This window comes from Mobula hypostoma, chromosome 1 (genome assembly GCF_963921235.1).
Source record: "Mobula hypostoma chromosome 1, sMobHyp1.1, whole genome shotgun sequence".
Lineage (NCBI taxonomy): Eukaryota > Metazoa > Chordata > Chondrichthyes > Myliobatiformes > Myliobatidae > Mobula > Mobula hypostoma.
Window position 1 is genome coordinate 100,177,734 of NC_086097.1, and position 18,096 is coordinate 100,195,829.

The 18,096-nt window shown below is 44.0% G+C and overlaps 1 protein-coding gene across 7 annotated transcripts in view; it reads left to right on the forward strand.

The window, feature by feature from the left end:
- The window catches only part of dpf3 (double PHD fingers 3), a 198,121-nt gene that overhangs the window by 93,454 nt on the left and 86,571 nt on the right, over window positions 1-18,096 (forward strand). For all 7 annotated transcript variants that reach the window (XR_010018668.1, XR_010018670.1, XR_010018672.1 and 4 more), the window contains exons 2-3: window positions 3,964-4,124; window positions 5,045-5,152. Coding sequence is in view for 3 of the 7 variants with exons in the window: in XM_063053721.1 (XP_062909791.1) it covers window positions 3,964-4,124; window positions 5,045-5,152 (269 nt within the window). In the remaining 4 variants the exon portion in view is untranslated. The remainder of the gene's footprint in view (window positions 1-3,963; window positions 4,125-5,044; window positions 5,153-18,096) is intronic.

Below are 18,096 nucleotides of genomic sequence, written 5' to 3' on the forward strand. Positions count from 1 at the left end.
TGGAGCAACACACAAGATGTTGGAGTCCAGATGAAGAGTTCTCAGCTGTCCATTTCCCTCCACAGAGTTCCTCCAAAATCCTTTCTGTTGCTCCAACCAATTGCAGCTTGCAGCCTGAAAATGATCCACATATCCCTTTTTTTCTCAGCTGCTTAGCCATTCCTCAATCCATTTCCCCAACTCTGAGCTCTTTTTCGAGTAATCTGCCTTGAGAATTCACAAAATGCCTTCTGGAAATTCAAATATACTGCATATACATGTTCCTCTGCCAGCTACATCCTGGAAGCACTTCAGTAAATTTGTCAACCATGATTTTCCTTTTATGAAATCGTGGATTCTGCTGAATTATGAATTCTTGAATGTCGCTAATAGATTCCAGTGATTTTCAGTCCATTAGGACTCTTCCAAATCTGATAAATTTTCGAAGGTTGATGATGCTACCACGTGATACGTGCACATCTCGCTTAAAGTAGACACGAGTTAGACCCACATTCCTGGATCCCCGTCACTTCCTTTGAACTAATTTAACGTTTTGAAGTTACAAAACACAGTAGCATGCATCATCTCTGTGGCTAGCTTCAAGACACCAGGATACAGGCCATTGTTTTCAGAGGACTCGACCTAATACGTTCTTTCTAGTTATAGTTTTAACTTCTTCCATCCTTTTTGCTCTCATATTTCTTTTATTATTATTGGACTGCCTTTACAATATTTAGCTATAAAGACGGTTGCAAAACATTTGTTGAAAGTCTCTGCCATTTTCTAATTTTCTTTACTCATCTCCCTGTCTCATCCTTGGAGACATTCTTCCTCATTTCTGTTCATGTAGAAATGTTTGGTTTGTTTTTGTTTATAACAAGTCTACTCTTGTACTTTATTCTTGTTATTCATTGTTGTCATTGAGAATTCCTCTGGCCCACCGGTAAATCTTCTTGACATTCTATCACTTTAGTACCATCTACCATTCCCTTAGTCACAAATGGTCTGTTCTACTTGTGGAGTACTAATTTCCCAGTGGAATATAATTTTGTTGAAAATTATATATTTTCTTAATGTCTGCCATTGTTTATTCATGATCTTCCCTTTCCGTTCTATTGTTTTTACCCACCTTAGCCAAGCATGCCATCTCTTCTTGCAATTCCCTTTATTTAAGATATTGGCTTTGGGCTCAGTTTCATATTTAAAAAAATTGAATTATATTATGTTATGATCGCTGTCACCTATAAGACTTTTACTAAGAAATCTTTAAATTCCTCTGCTTCATTAAGCTTGCCCAGCTTTTATGTGGCATGTTTCTTAGTTGCACACACAAAATGCTGGAGGAACGCAGCAGGTCAGGCAGCATCTGTGAAATTAATAGGCAGTCGATGATTTGGGCTGAGACCCTTCTCAGTTGGTTCTACAATATATTGTTCCAAGAGGCTGATCTGAATACAAGGGAATTTTTCCTCATGCCTACTGTGTAAATTTGTCTCGACCACAGAGAAATTGCAGTCACGTACAATTATTATGATACATTTCTTGCAAGACTCTGTTATTTCAAAGTTTATTCTCTGTCCTGGAGTGCAGCTGATGTTTGAAATCTCCCATCAATAATTTCTCTCAACACACAAAATGCCGAAGGAATTCAGCAGGTCAGGCAGCATCTGTGCAGAGTAATTATTCTCCCTTGTTCTTTATATCCACCCATACTGGGTTGACATGCTGAACAGAAAAACAAAGCAAGCTGCTGGTGGAACTTAGTGCATCTGTGGAGGGAAGTGGGCAGCTGATATTTCAGACAACAGAAAATCTGCTGATGCTGGAAATCTGAGCAACACACATAAAATGCTGGAGGAACTCAGCAGGCCAAACAGCATCTAGGAAAAGAGTACGGTCAACGTTTTGGGCCGAAACTCTTTGGCAGGACATCAAGCCCAGATGAAGGGTCTTAATCGAATACACCCCCTGTCCACTTCCTTCCATGGATTCCGCCTAATCTATTGAGTCCCTCCAGCAGATTAGTTTTTGCTTTTGATTCCAGCATCTGTGGTGTCTTGTGTTCTCTTCTGGTTTTATATCTTGATATTTCTGCACCTTCTGCCTATCCTTCCAAATCATCTATTGTACAGATTATATGTGTGGAAATTCCCATGATTACATCGTGCCTGATTTTAAAACTTTTGTAATGATGCCCCTTGTTGAATTTGAAATCTGGAGTCTGTGAGTACAACCTCTTTCTCTTATAGAGATAACTTGAGATTCAGCTATAAGATTGCTGACTCCATGTAATCTTGATTTTGTTTCTTCTCTCTAAACCAGGGGTTCCTAACTTGGGGTCCACGGACCTCTCGGTTAATGGTAGGGGTCTCTGCTGTAAGAAATAATGTGGACCTTGCATGAGGAAGAATAAAGGCCAGGAGATTACTTGAGGGTTTCCTCCTCTTTCTTTATACAACTACATTTTTGTCTGAATTATGGTGCAGAATCTTGTGATTTGTTTTTCCCATGACACAAAGCCATATCAAGACATGGAAGCTAAAAATAAAATAAAATAAAAATTGAAGCAAAAATTCTGTGAGAGCAATTTTCTGTCTCAGATTTTTAGGTAGTGGTCTCAGACCGCTGAAACTGCACAACAATTTGTTTTATTGTAGAGTTGACACTTTGTTTTTGATGGATAAAACTGCACAACAATTTGAGCATAGCTTCAAAGGCTGTAACCATTGTGATGTTCTGTTGGACTGATAATACGTTGCCCTTGTACACACTGGAGTGTTCATTCAGATGTTATTATTTATCCTGGAATGTGGTTCGAGACCCAGCAATTTCCCAACAGTTGAACTATTACTGATTGAGAAAAGCCATCGTAAATTACATGAAAACAGCAGTTTGTCAATATTGAGGATCTCTTAGTGCTCACGTGCCAGTAAACTGGTAAGTTAAATTGGATTATTCATGTCACTGGTAGAGTGAAAGACATGGTCTTGATGCTATCCATACAGATCATTCTATCACACTGAGGTAGTACAAGGTGAAGCAATAACAGGATGAAGTGTTACAGATGCAGAGAAAGTGCACTGTAGGGTGCTGTAAGGTAGTCCATTTGACCAATGTTCAGTAGTCTAGTAATAGCAGGATGGAAGTTGTCTTTCTACTAGCGGGTACGTGCTTTCAGGCTTTTGTATCTTCTGTCCAGTGGATGGGGGGAGAACACTGAACCCCTGATGTGAGTGGGGGCTTTGATTATTTTGGCTGCCTTACAGAGGCAGAGAGAAGCGCAGGCAGAGTCTATGGAGGAGACAACATACATCAAAGTTGCTGGTGAACGCAGCAGGCCAAGCAGCATCTATAGGAAGAGGCGCAGTCGACGTTTCAGGCCGAGACCCTTCGTCAGGACTAACTGAAGGAAGAGTGAGTCACTCTTACTCACTCTTCCTTCAGTTAGTCCTGACGAAGGGTCTCTGCCTGAAACGTCGACTGCGCCTCTTCCTATAGATGCTGCTTGGCCTGCTGCGTTCACCAGCAACTTTGATGTATGTTGCTTGAATTTCCAGCATCTGCAGAATTCCTGTTGTTTGCGTCTATGGAGGAGAGGCTGGTTTCTGTTATGTGAAATGCTCTGTGGTTTCTTGACATCTCAGACAGAGTAATTGCCGTATCAAAATGTGATGCATCCAATAGGATGCTTTCCTTGGTGTGTCTTCTTCCCTTGCCACAGTCAACTCATTTCCCGCCTTCCTTTTGGTTAGCTTGTCTCAGAGTTGATTGTCTTCCGCGCAAATATGGAGAAGTACAGGTACACTGAAAAATGAGCTTGTAGCAACATCATGGACACATGGAGACAGACAACACAGAATGTACGTTTTATATGTCATACAAGACTATATATAGTGTAATGATTTGTTTGATACAGTATGACTGTCAAACTCCACGTGCGTGAGAGAGTTCTCCACTGCATGAAATTCTACCGTGTTTCTGCAGATTGGGGGAGCAGATCTACAAGGAAGCCATTGAACATTGCCGTAACTACAATGCCCGATTGTGTGCAGAGCGCAGTGTTCGTCTCCCGTTCCTGGACTCGCAGACTGGTGTTGCTCAAAACAACTGCTACATCTGGATGGAGAAGAGGCACAGGGGCTCAGGTAATGCTCTTTGTTACACTGGAAGTTGGGGTGTTGTTTCTATGCTGGAATGTGAATGCATAATGCAGCCATTCGTTCCGTTCATGATATTCATGGTGTTCATGGCGCCATGGCAGTGTAGCAGTTAGCACGATGCCCTTCCAGCTTGGTGGGGGGGGGGGCGGTTCCAGAGTTAGGAGTTCAGCCCCAGCGCTGTCTGTAAGGAGTCTTTGTGTCTCCCCGTGGAGTGCGCGGATTTTCCCCGGGTACTTTGGTTTTCTCCCACAGTCCAAAGCCATGCTGGTAGGTTAATTGCTCATTGTTCATTAACTTGTCCCTTCATTAGTTTAGGGTAAATCAGACTTGTCAGGAGTTGATGGGGCAGCATGGCTCGAAGGACCGAAAGGACCTACTTCACGCGGTATTGGTAAATAAAAATAATTTATTTCCACACAATAGGCAACCATTTTTCTTTGGGATAGTTTGAAAAATGTGTAAGTTTTAAAAAGAATCTATTTTATAAAGCATCTGGGAGAGGAGCTGCCTCCCAACTTCAGAGACCCAGGTTCAGTCCCGATCTCTGATGTTGTCTGTATCACGTTCTCCCTGTGGCTGCATGGGTTTCCTCTGGGCTCTCACTTTTCTGCCACATCCCAAATAGGTGTGAATTGGTGGGGGAGCTGACCGCTGTGCAGATAGGAAGATACTGATGTGTGTGTGTGTGTGTAGGGGAATGAATACAGGGCTAATGGTTGGCAAGGACTCAGCCTGTATCTCTCTAATGTGTTTGCAAGTCTATGTCACTCTTGTGTGTCCTTTCTAGCTGGACAGTTGAGTATGAAATCTCCCAGCCTTAAAGTAAAGTCTGCATGATACTGAATAAGTTTGTAATGGTCTGCCTACAAAGCACTCCACTCTAATTCGGGGACTGTGTCTTATAGGCTTAGCTCCTGGCCAGTTGTACACTTATCCTGCTCGCTGCTGGCGTAAGAAGAGGCGTCGCCATCCTCCTGAAGACCCCAGGCTGAGACTGTGTGAGATAAAGCTCGGTGAGTCTCTTTCACCACAGCGTGCAAGGCTGGTGCTGGTACCTTAAAGAATTTGGAGATTATCTTTACATACTCTAAAAGTGAGCTGTGAAGTACTTCAAAGTGTAACTTGTACTTACTGGGATGGGCTGCCCAGATAATTTTGCCAGAGGAGGAAGGGGAAGGGAGGACAGGTACATTTGTAAGTTAGTAGTTTGGTTGTAACTTTTCACCTGATGTTAGATCTTTGAGAACTTGCAGTGGAGCTACGCTATCCCTGCCAACACAGGCAGAGCAGATTCAGGGTAGAAATACCCAATACTAGAGGGCACATAATTAAGGTGAGAAAGGGAAAAGCTCAAAGGAGACTTTCTAGGCTCCCACCACTTTAACCAGAGTTGGGGGGGGGATGCATGGATAGTAATGCTGGGATGGTAGTAGAGGCAAATGTGATAGAGACATTTGAGATGTTTTTAGATAGTTACATGAGTATACAGAGATCTGAGGGAATGGACTGGTGTATATTGAACTGACTAGCTTAGTAGGCTTTTAATAACCAGTTCACTTAGTTTGACACCATATTGCCAGCAAAGACCCTGTGCTCTACTGTTCTATGTTAACAAGATTTGAAGGTCTCCTACCTCAATGCCATATTCCTGCTGTTTCTCTTTGATGTTTTTAATGTGCAGATGTTTATAGATCCCTTTCCTGCTCTCTATGACCAAATGTCTGGGGAGGAGAATTCCAAAGATCCACCCCACTCTGAGTGGAGAAATTTCTCCTAAACGGCTTCCTTCTTGGATACTTTTGTCTGTTTTTTCCAAATTGCTGTGCTTTTCCTGATCGGAGCTCTTGGCTGTCTGCGGGATGTAATGGTCATGCACTACTAGCTCATGTGTCCAAAGTATACCTCTGGGGGCAGAGCATTACACAACACAGCCCTTTAGCTTACCAGAACAATCCCATTGGTCCCATTCCTTGCTCCGTCCATTTCCCTGCAGCCTTACTGCTCGTCCTTTCTCGTACTTGCCCGGTTAACTGCCTTCTGATGCTTAAGAGGAGGTAGACTTGTTCAGAATCATGGAGGGCTTTTGATGGATTGAATAGAGAGAAAAAGCTTGTGCCCCTGCGTGGGGAAGTTGAAGTTGGGGGGGGGTGATGATTTGTGACCAGCTAAGGTAGAATAAAGCGATTGAATGGCAAGGTGGGAAATGTGATTGATGTGGGATGCTATGACCTTGACAGGCTGTTATAACAAATTCCAGAGAGGGTAAAACTTATAAGGTTGTAGGGAACCTTATATTAAACAGCTGGCTGAGGACAGGCATCATCTTGGTGAAAGACACCTTTTTGTCTGCCTGAAGTTGGTTGGTTTACCAGTAACCAATTGCTGGGTAGGTCCATTGGTCATTGTAAATTGTCCCGTGATTAGGTTAGGGTTAATTGGGTTTGTGGGGGTTGCTGGGGCAGCGTGGCTCGAAGGATTGGAAGGGCCTATTTTGTGTTGTATTGCTATATTAAAAAAACAGCTATGGCTAATTGGGCCAAACTATACTGGTCCCGATGTATCCCAATTAATTGGAATCTACTCTGTGTGTGTGTGTGTGTGTGTGTTTTTCTCTCTATCCGTATCCATATGGGTGCACACACACACACATCATTTTGACTTGAGGTTTGCAGATGTCAAAAGTGGCAGTGTGCTTGAGAAAGAGGACGGATGCTCAAGTCTGCAGGAGGATATCAGTGGACTACCTGGGTGAGCACAATCTGACAAGTTCATTCTAGAGAAGTGTAGTACAGGTCCTCCACTGCTTATGACTGTTAACAGTTCCCACACTGCAGAAGATACTCACAGCGGTCTTTGAAACCAGACTGCCGGTCTCCTATGTGTCTACACGTCTGACCAGGCTGTGTATTAGCGAGGTGTTCATAACTTTGGAAGGAGCACCTGTACTGCACTTGGACGAAGAGGGTAAAGAGATGCATAAAAGTTGGAAGTGTAACTGAGGGGTTTTACCACAGACCTCTGAAGGTAAATAAGACAGTTATAGAGAGAGATAAGTTGCTTTCAGAATCATGAACATAAGACCAGTGAGGTTATGCTGAGACGGTATACAGATGGGAATTGGTTTACTGTTTTCACGTGTACTGACATGTGCTGAAAAGCTATTGTTTGCATGCCATCCAGACAGATAATTTCAAAACATAAGTATGCTAAGGTAGTACAAAAGGAAAATCAATAACAGAGTGCAGAATATAATATTACAGGTACAATGAAAGTGCAATGTAGTTATACAATAAGGTTGGATGGAAGATCAAGAGTTCATTTTTATTGAGGTCAAGAGTTATCTTTATCATACAAAAGGTCCATGCAAGAGCCCTGTAACAGTGGGGTAGAAGCTGCCCTCGAACCTGGTGGTGTGTTCTCAAGCTTTTCTATCTTCTGTCCAATGGAGAAATGGAGAAGAGAGAATGTTAAGGGTGGGAGAGGTCTTTGGGTGTGTTGACTGCTTTCCTGAGGTAATGGAAGTTAAATCGGAACCAGATCCCTGCCTGCAGGGTCGATATGAAACAGACTGCGGAGGAGAGTTGGAATGGCTCTGTGGAAATAAGAAAATGGTGGAGGAACTCAGCAGGCCAGGCAGCATCTTTGAGTAAAAGTACAGTGGAGGTCTCGGCCTGAAACGATAACTGTTTACTCTTTTCCACAGGTGCCACCGGGCCTGCTGAGTTCCTCCAGCGTTTTGTGTGTGTTGCTCAGATTTCCAGTATCTGCAGATTTTCTCTTGCTTATGACCCTGTGGAAATTTGATTTGTGATGAAGAACTATCCGGTTGAGCGTATTTTCATTGGAACAAAGGAGTCTGAGGGAAGATTTAATTTACAGAATGGTTTAGCCATTCAGCCCATTAAGTTAAGTCTGCGCTGACTCTTTTGTGAGAACAGACCCACCTGTCCCACTTACTTTCTCCCATAGCTCTGCAAATTCTGATAGTTATCCAGCTCCCTTTTGAACGCAGAAGTTGAAACAGCTTTCACAACTCAACCAACAGTCCATCCCACACCACAACTACTTGTTGCATAAAAACATTTTTTTCTGAATTCTAGCTTTGATCTTCTTTCCCCACCAAATAACATTGTGTCTCCTAGCTCTTAACATTTCCCTAATAGGAACAGTTTCTGTCCAACTATTCTGTCTGATAGTCATGATGGTAACTACCTGTATCAGATCTGCCTGCAAGTTCCTGTGTGCTATGGACAGCAGGCTGAGCTCCAGTGCATTCAAATAACTATCCCTTATTCCTGCAATCAGTTTGGTTAATCTGCTCTGCACCCTCGTCAAAACCGTCACATATCTCCCCAAAATGTGGTGTCCGCAGATGGACACAATATTCCAGTGGCTTTGTAAAAGTTTATCATATTTTTATAGCCTTATACACAATGCATCTCATTATAAAACCCGGCATCCCATATTTGGGTGTCAGGGTGGAGATGCGTCTCTACCAAAGGAGGTGTAAGGTGCTCCTTCCCTCTGCCAGCCTGCAGGTCACCCTTGGGCACAGTGTAACATCTGCTTAGCCCCCGATCAGGGTCATGTGAAGCCCTGGGAGCAGGTGGTGGATGGTCGTGTGAGTAACTGGTACATGTCATAAGTCCTGGTTATGTGACCGCTGACGCAAAGCAGACAATCTCTGAAGAGTATTGATAATGGCTGGGGTCACCCAACTTGTAAAGACACTGCCCAGACGAAGGGAATGGCAAACCACTTCTGTAGAAATTTCTGCCAAGAACAAGTATGGTGAAAGATCGTGATAGCCTATGTCATACGACAAGGCACGTAATGATGATGAGGATCCCCATGCACTTTTATAACCAGTTCCCTGTCCTGCCACAGTCAACAAGCGAGGCTCATACTCTCCAAGATTTTTTGGTTCACTTCCCTTTTTGAATTACATTTTAAAAAATACATTTGGCCTCTTCTCTTCCTTCCGAGCAAAATATTGTATCTCCATTCTAATCAAAAGTGAGAGGGAGGAAGGCTGGAGCCATTCGCTCTTGACAGGCCAATAACTGGGGAGGAAATTTAAACTAAAAGGATTTGTAAAGGGGCGTAAATCACAAAAAGTGGTGGCGGTCTGAACCTCTGCACGAAATGGTGACCAAGGAAAAAAAGCCTTCATGTCTAAAAATTATCTTTATGACATTCAAAGAGCCGTAGCACAAAGGACTGTGGATCAAGAGCTGGGGAATAGATTTTACTTGACTAGATCCAGTTTTTGCTTGTCTTCCTTTGATAGACCAAATTCCACCACCACTGCTGTTTTGAAAACAAACTATCAGTGTATTCTCAAAGGTCCCATTTATCTAGCTTTGTTTATGTCTTCAAGGGATTTCTGCTATATTGCTGCTGCAAACTTCAGGTTCTTCTACTCCTTCCCCAACTTTAAAGTTGCTGTGTCGCGGTGAGCGTTATGTTAAGTTTATTGTCAGGGGTACAAGTATAGTGAGGTACAGGCGCAATGAAAATTTTGCTTGCAGGCATGTAGATACAAACAACACACAAAACATTAATTATTGATGTGAAGAAAAACTTTGCAAACAAAGCCACAAGCAGAGACAAGCCCAATGTAGTGCAAGAGGTGGTCTGTGTGTTCCATTGCTGAGGTAGGGTAGGATTGTGTGGGTCAGTTCCAGAACATGTAGGCTGTTGCAAAGTAGCTGTCCCTGAACCTGATGGTGAGGGGCTTCAGGCTTCTGCATCTTCTCCTGGATGGTAGCAGCAAGAGGAGAGCATGACCGGGGTAGTGGGGATCATAGATAAAGATGTCGTTTTCTTGATGTAGCACCTCCTGTAGCTGCTGTCAGTGATGGGGAGGGCTGTGCCTGTGATGGACTGGGCTTTGTCCGCTGCTCTCTGCAGCTTTTAGAACTGCTGTACTAGGCCACGATGTGCCTCGTCAAGGTACTTTCCTGGATAAAAATATGAAAGATCGGCAATCTGATTGTCTTTCTTCTCTTTTCACAGATACTCTGTGGCCTGCTGAGCAGTTTCTGCATTTTGTTTTGTTCTGTCATTGGAAATATGAACAATTAGGAGCAGACGCCAACACTTGCAGCATTCATTTAGGTCACGAGTGATCTGATTGTAGCATTCCTGTCTACCCACGATAACCTTTCACTCCCCCTGCTTATTAACCACCTCTGCTTTCAGAATATTCAATGACTCACTCCTTCAGTGAAAGCAAAATTCTAAAGACTGACAGCCCTCTGAGGGGAAAATGCGCCTCATCTTTGTCTCAAATCTGCGACCTTTTATTTTGTAAACAGTGAACTCGACTTCTAAATTCTTCCACATCCACCCTGTCGAGATCCCTGAGGAACTCGAGTGTTTCAAATCAGTATTATGATGCGAAGCAACCCCTCTCCTCCACACCTGATCGTATACGGCCTTTTAGTTTATGCTAGTACCTCTCCAGGCAGCCCATTTAAACAGCCAGAGCCATCACGGATCAGCATAATTTTAGAACTAGCCCAAGAGCAGTAATTGGTGTGGGCAGATTACTGCATGCTGCCGTACCTCCAGTCACAGAGCTGACGTTGACATCCCTGGATCCCCCGTTGTTTTGGTGGAACCAGACAGTAGCTGCTGCTGTAGAGTTAATTCATCACTAACTTGAAATAGTCAGTTCAATTTTCCACTGGCTAATAATCCTCTTTTAGAATATGATGTTGTTATGGGGAAGTTCTGTAGAATAAATTGCAAGAAATTGACATTTTTTTGAGACTAATTGCCAGCTGTGCCTACTTTGACAAACTCTGCTGACAGGGCTTATTGTTGGCCACAACTGGAATTGGATGTAGAAATACCTTCGCCATGGTTGTGCCATTTAAAGGAGTTGATCTGTCCCCTGTTACGTCAACAATGGCATTCAACTAGAACAATGTCTTTGCTAGTGCAGATATTTGCTTACTGTTTTCTAGTCTTCCAGTTCCTGTCCGTAGGGCCTCGTGCACAACAAAGGCAGGTGATTTTATGGTGACCTTCAGAATCCCTAGACCCTGTTTCACAGAGGAATCCAAAGCTGTTAGTCAAGGAAATGCATTTCAGGTACAATATTCTTATGTACTGAGAAAAGAGCTTAGTAATCTGCAACCTGAAAAATGTTGTGCGTCAGTAACTGGAAATATTATTCTACACTGCAAAGTAAAACTTCAGAGCACGGTTTGACTATCAGTCATTTCCTTTATTTTTCATAACTTTGCCCAATTGCTTTTGCAGAGACTGAGTAGCATATTTGAATGCCTAGAACTTGTTTCACGATGACAGTGTTGTAAGGCATTGGAATTTGACTTAGAGTGTCATATAGACCAGGGTTCAATGAATTCCTTTGCTCCTGTGACTCTCAGCAAGTAAACAGTAACATGTGAAACACCCAAGTGTTGGTGCACTGATTGTAGTTGCAATCTAAAGCAGAGCAAAAAGAAATGCTGAAGTGACAATAATGGAAGAGGTAGAATTAGATTTGAGATGGTGGCAGCGCCAGTGGGAAGCGGGTGTGAAAGGGCTGATTTGTTCAGAAGTCTGACAGCAGTGGGTCTGGTCACCTGAATGGACTCCAAATATCTGCACTATTAAAGACATTGTTCCAGTTGAATGCCATTGTTGATGTAACAGGGGACAGATCAACTCCTTTAAACGGCACAACCACGGTGAACGTATTCCTACATCCAATTCCAATTGTGGCCAACAATAAGCCCTGACAGCAGAGTTTGTCAAAGTAGGCACAGCTGAAGTTGTCACTGTTTAAGAGCTGGTGTTGTAATGGAACCACCACCACCCCCTGTACCCAAAACTCTGATCTGATCTGTCACTGGCGCTCCTTGCACCAAATGAATCGAGTCATGGTCACCTGAATGGACTGCTGTCAAGTTCTTCTGTTTATTGCTGGTGTCTATTGTCCATCGCTGACTACCCCTCAGATGCAGAGGTAGTTAAGGATCGACCTTGTTGGTGGGTCTGGGTAAATATAGAAAATTTTTTCTTCCTATTCTCCAGACCAATTTAATAATTCCAGAATTATTTATTTCCCAACTGCCTAGGTGGTAATTGAGCTCTCATCTCTGGATTAGAGATCGTTCGTACTGGCTTAGTGACTTAGCCATTGCCAGTTGTCCCTTCTTGGATATTGTTTCTGTTCTGTTGAAGTTATTCAGAATCAGAATTATTATGTCTAAGATCACTGATCATTTCTGACTGAGATTTATTTCAACTGTTGCTGGCAGCCAGGAACCAAAAACAGAAGATGCTGGCAATATTTGCACCTATGCATTGAAATGTACCTTTTGCCTTTGCATCAAATTAGATCAGTGAGGATCGTGCAGGGCAGCTGCAAGTGTCACCACAATTCCGGCCCCCACGTGGCACGCCCACAACTCACTGACTCGAATTGTATCTCTTTGGAACGCTGTTTAAATGACATACTCTTAGAAGCAGGTCCTTTGCCCAGTTCACCTGTATTGCCAGTTCGCTAATTTCATATGCCTGTATTTGGCCCAAAATCCTAGTCCATGTAACTCAGGCCTCCAAGTCCAGGCCACATCCTGGCAAATATTTTCTGCACTTTTTCAAGTTTAAGAACATTTTTGTATAACAGGCCTCCTACATCTCATACAATGGTGACATTACGTCCCAAACTCTGACACTCAGTGCCCTGACTAATGAAGGCCAGGCCAGTGTGCTAAATGTGATCAGCCATTGGTGACTGGGTGTGGTTGGGCAGTGGACCTTTGATCTGCCGGTTGTGCGATGACCCTACCTGTTGCAAGCTGTTTAGCACATGACCAGCCTCGTGTTGCTTTTCTCCAAGCTGGCACCACTTGAGAACACTTGGTGCTACTTGCAGCTTGCCCCTTCACACCTCATTGAACCAGGCTTGATCTTGTAACGTGTAGTGAGGGGTATGTCAAGGGATAGGTCACAGATTGTGGTGCCGTACATTTCCGCCGCTGTCAGCGCTCCACAGCAGCCCATGAATGCCCAGGTCTTCGTCCACGTTTGTTGTGCATCTGCCCCACTGATCACAATGGAAAGTGATCATGGGAGAGACAAGCACCAACAAGATCTGGCTCTGTACTTCCCTGGCCTAACTGCAAATAGTGCTGCATTTTAATTTGCAGATTTTAGTAATCGGTGGCATTAGGAAGGGAGTAAATTTTGTGCTGTTATAAAATGGTGTTTAGAGCTTTCTTACCATCTGCATGGATTTGGGAAAGAGCTGCTCACAGACTTGTTGGGCAACTCGACAAGGCTGGGTTAGCTCTGCTGTGTCATTCTCTTAGGGCCAAATGTACTGCAGAGAAAGAGACAGACTGCTGGCAGTGCACTAATACAGCTGCTAAAGCCAGCCTGCGTTTGTATCTCACTTGGGATGGAGGTGGTGTGCGTTGTGACTGCCTACTCATATTCACCAGCCCATTCTGAAGGTCACTTTGTCACTGCAGACTGGAGTATTTGTATTCCAACTTGATGCCTACAGATCATACCGAATGTTGGTATCTCTCACGGAATCAACGGTTATTATGAACTGAATAGAGTGTCTGTGTTAATGACCTATGAAGTAATTATTTTGCTATCCCTGTTACTTTATTAGCTGCTTTTGTCTTGCCACTTTACCTTTTGTTGTACGTAGCCAATTTGCTTCGTACTCAGAAAAAAATCCATGCTGTGAACAAAAGACAGATTGGTCTGTTTCAGCTGGGTTATTCCAGTACTGAGACCCCAGGGAGAAAGAGATTTGTCGAGAGCTGCTCTGGAGAAGGCGAGAGCGAGCACATCAGCTTGCAAGTGGACAGCATGTCCTGAAATAAATTCATTCTCGCCTGACACAAAGATCTTTCATTTCCCCCTTCTAACATTTTATGCTATGATTTGCGAACAACCTCTCCAAAGAAGCTACATATTTATGCATAAATATTTAATGCTTACAAATGCATGGATCATAGTGGCAAATAGCTGAAGGAATTTAGTGTATGCAAATCAGATATTCACTTTCATTGCATAGATTGGAAAGTTATTGCCTTGAATGGAGGATGATCTTGTACTGACATTTTTAACCTATTCTTGAGCAGTAATCTGCACATGGGTTTGAAAAAAAAGAGCTCCTGTAAACTGCCTGGTGTTCAGTTTTGTATGGGCATTCTTTCAATAATGGCTTGCTCTGAATAAAGCCAAGCATGTAATGGGTGTGTTTTAGAAAAGAAATCAGCAGATTTTTTGCCAGTTTTCTCTTCAAATTGTTGGTATCATCTTTGCTTTCTTGATCTTGGCTTCCTTCAAAATCCAAAGGGGTAGGAGATGCTCCCACCATTCCTCCCTCTTCTCCCCCACCCCAACCCCTACCCATTCTGCCCCTGTGCATTACAGAATACTCAGCCTCTGCACAGAATACTGGAGCTGTAGTTTTCACAGTTCCTTTTGACTGCAAACTTCAAGCTACTGTCCTCCGCTCACTCTCCATTGCCCATGATCTTTTACCAATGGGACAGCACGTTGGTGTAATGGTTAGCACAATGGCTTAAAGCATCGGTAACCCAGGTTCAATTCCCACCACTGCCTGTAAGGAGTTTGTATGTACTCTGGTTTCCTCCTACAGTCCAGAGGTTGATTGTTAATTGAAAATTGTCCCATGATTAGGCTAGGATTAAATCAGGGGATTGCTGGGTGGCGTGTCTCAAAGAGGCAGAAGGGTCTATTCTGGGCTGTATCTCAATAAATAAATAAACTGTAAAAGGTAAACCCTAATGCGAAAAAGGAAGGGTTAAAGATGGCCAATTGGCAAAGTGTAGTGAAACAGTGTTCTCCGGGAATCAGTGATGGGATCACTTTGGCTTGTTCAGGAATCGGAGGTATAATCTGCAGATTTGTTGACCACTCTAAATTGTGTGTGAATGCAACTTATTTAATTTGGAGCAGGACTGTGGAGATGGGATATTTATATTGATTTCTCTGCCAGTTACAAAAGGATGGGAAGGTGCATTTTTTGTAGCTTGAAAAATATAGATGCAAAATTGGGTTCTTCGGTGGCGGGGTGGGGGGAGAGCAGATCATCTGGAGGGCAATTTGTGCATTGATATTTTGGTAAGGATGGCATTGTACGTGTCACTGTTTAAATGGGATTGGGGCTAGCAGGGAGGATGCTGTGGTTGGCATCGACCAGTTGGCTGAAGGACCTGTTTCTGCACTCAATGACTCTATGGCATTGGGGAGAATGGGGCAAGGAGAGAACTCCATTAGGTTACCATGTAGTGGAGGAGGGAAGGGGCTTTCAGCAAGATGTTCTGTCCGTGGATGGTATTTAGGAAGCACATCTCAGCAGGGAGCAATAACTGAAGAGTCCAGATCTGCCAGGGGTGATGGGACAAGAGACAACCTCAACAGAGGCAATCAACATGGCAAAAGCCAAGGCACTCAAGATAACAGTTTCTATGTATCTGGGACTTCTTAGGCTTGTGCAAGGCTAGTATAAGAATGAAAAACAGAAGTGGGAGCAGGTCATTCATTCTCTCTCCTCTAATAAGATCTTAGTTCACCTTTCACTTTGGCATCACTTTCTTGCTCTGCCACCATGTCCTTAAGATCCAAAACTCCGTTAGTCTCCATACCAAGTGAGCATTCACAGCCCTTTTGCGCAGAGAGGTCCAAAGAGTCAGAGCCCTCTTCTCACCTCAGTTTTGAATGGCTAACCCCATAAACATGATTCTAGACGTCCCAGCCAGTGGAACTGTCATTTCTGCCTCTCGCCATTATGAGGTCAGGCCGCATCTGCGGGAAGAGAAGGTCAATGTTCAGGTCATAGAACTTTTGTCAGGAAACAAAAGACGCCGTAAAGCTGCAGGAGTGGTCGTTGTAGGTGGGGTGGGGAGAGACGGGGGGTGGGGGGGAACGTCTCTGATATAGTGAGACCAGAGTATCATGGGATAAACTGTAAGCAAAGTTACCTGGTTAGTGAGTAAACAGGATCACTCTCTCTCACTTACGAAATGCAGAAACAGAAGAACTTCTGCTCCTTTTTCAACAGGATCACCTCTCATTTATCCAAACCAAATGTTTGCAATGTGGAGTCCATGGGCCCCTCAGTTAATGGTAGGTGTTCATGGCATGAAAAAATTTGGGAACCTCTAATATAAACCATTGGTTCTGGAAGCAGGCCTGAAATCCTCGAGTGGATTGCTATTGAATCAACACCATCTGCAGACTTGTTAGTGACCTATTTGGTTAAATAGTCGAGCCATCTGAAAAAAGTTAAATCACTGACCTAAGGCCCTGTCTGCTTACTCTTCTCGTACGACAGACTTAGTGTTCCAGGAATCCAGCTGGTGAACCTTTGCTGTTACTGGCCTTGGACCCTGCAATGGTCAACACTTGGTTGCTCGAGAGCCTTTGGACTAGGCCTTGTGCAGCAACCATTTTGTGCTGCAAGAGGAGGAGTGTGCTGGTTGTGCTAGACTGAGTGTGCTTGCCATAATGAATGGCAACGTGTTCACAGTATGAGCTGAGTTTGAGGCTTGCAGCTGTGAGAAATGTCTCACCGCCTTAATGGATGTATGTGAGGTCCCGGCCCTGACCTGAATGGCAACTGTGGGTAGCTGTGTGATGGGGTGGTGGTCACTGCACTGCTGGTATATTGCTTCCAATAAATGTGAGCTTGCAAAGCAGTTAAACTTGTTAATGATAAGCCTGAGGAGTTCTGCAGATGCTGGAAATCCATAGCAACACAGATAAAACGCAGGAGGAACTCAACAGGTCAGGTAGCATCTATGGAAACGAATAAACATGAAGTTTTAGGCCAAGACCCTTCCTCAGAACTAGAAAGGAAGAGGGAAGATGCCAGAATAAAAAGGTGGGAAAACGGGAAGGAGGACTAGCTAGAAGGTGATAGGTGAAGCCAAGTGGGTGGAAAAGGTTAAAGGGCTGGAGAGAAAGGAATTTGATAGGAGAGGACTGTGGTCCTTGGGAGAAGGAGAGGCACTGGGGGGTGGGGTGATAGGCAAGTGAGGAGAAGAGGTAAGAGGCCATAGTGATGAATAGAAGAAAAGAGAAAGGGGGGGAGCGGAATCAGGCATGGTGGTTGTCAGAGGGCAGCAGAGATCACAGAGAGGGAGCAGTAACAGAGGGTGTCACTGAATTCCTGTCGATAAGAAGACTGAAATTTCAAGCCCTATCCATAGCCTTAGGGCTTGCCTCCCTGTATTTGATTGACTCACCAGCTCTTGGTCTACCTCACTGATTGCAAGGTCGTTCAGACCTTCTGTCAGTGTGAGTCATACTTCACCTGACATACCAAGATTTGAAAAGCCACATCAGAAAAGCCATTGCTGAAAAATCCGTCCCTTGTCAGTGGATTGATGGAGTACCTGGTAGGGCACTGAAAACCTGTGCCAAACACTGCCAGTGGTGTTCAAGGACACCTTCAATCTCTCACTGCTGCAGTCGGAGACTCCCACCTGCTTTGGAAGGGTGACAGTCATACCAGTGCCCAGGAAGAGCAGTTTGAGCTGCCTCAGTGACCAACACCCAGTTGCACTCACATCTACTGTGATGAAGTCTTTGTGAGGTTGGTCACGGCCAGAATCAACTCCTGCCTGAGCAAGGCCTGGAGTTGCTGCAATTCCCCTATCGCCACAATAATCTGCAGTGGATACAATCTCACTGGCTCTCCACCCAGCCTGGAATCACCTGGACAATAGCAATGCCTGCCTCAGGCTGCTGTTTATTGACTACAGCTCAGCATTCAACTCAATCGTACCCTCAGTTCTAATCAACAAGCTGCAAAACCTGGGGCTCTGCAACTGGATCCTTGACTTCTCACTGGGAGACCTCAATCTCTGTGGATCAGAAAGAACATCTCACTGACAATCAACAGTGGTGCACCATGAGAACGTGTGCTTAGCCCACTTCTCTGCTC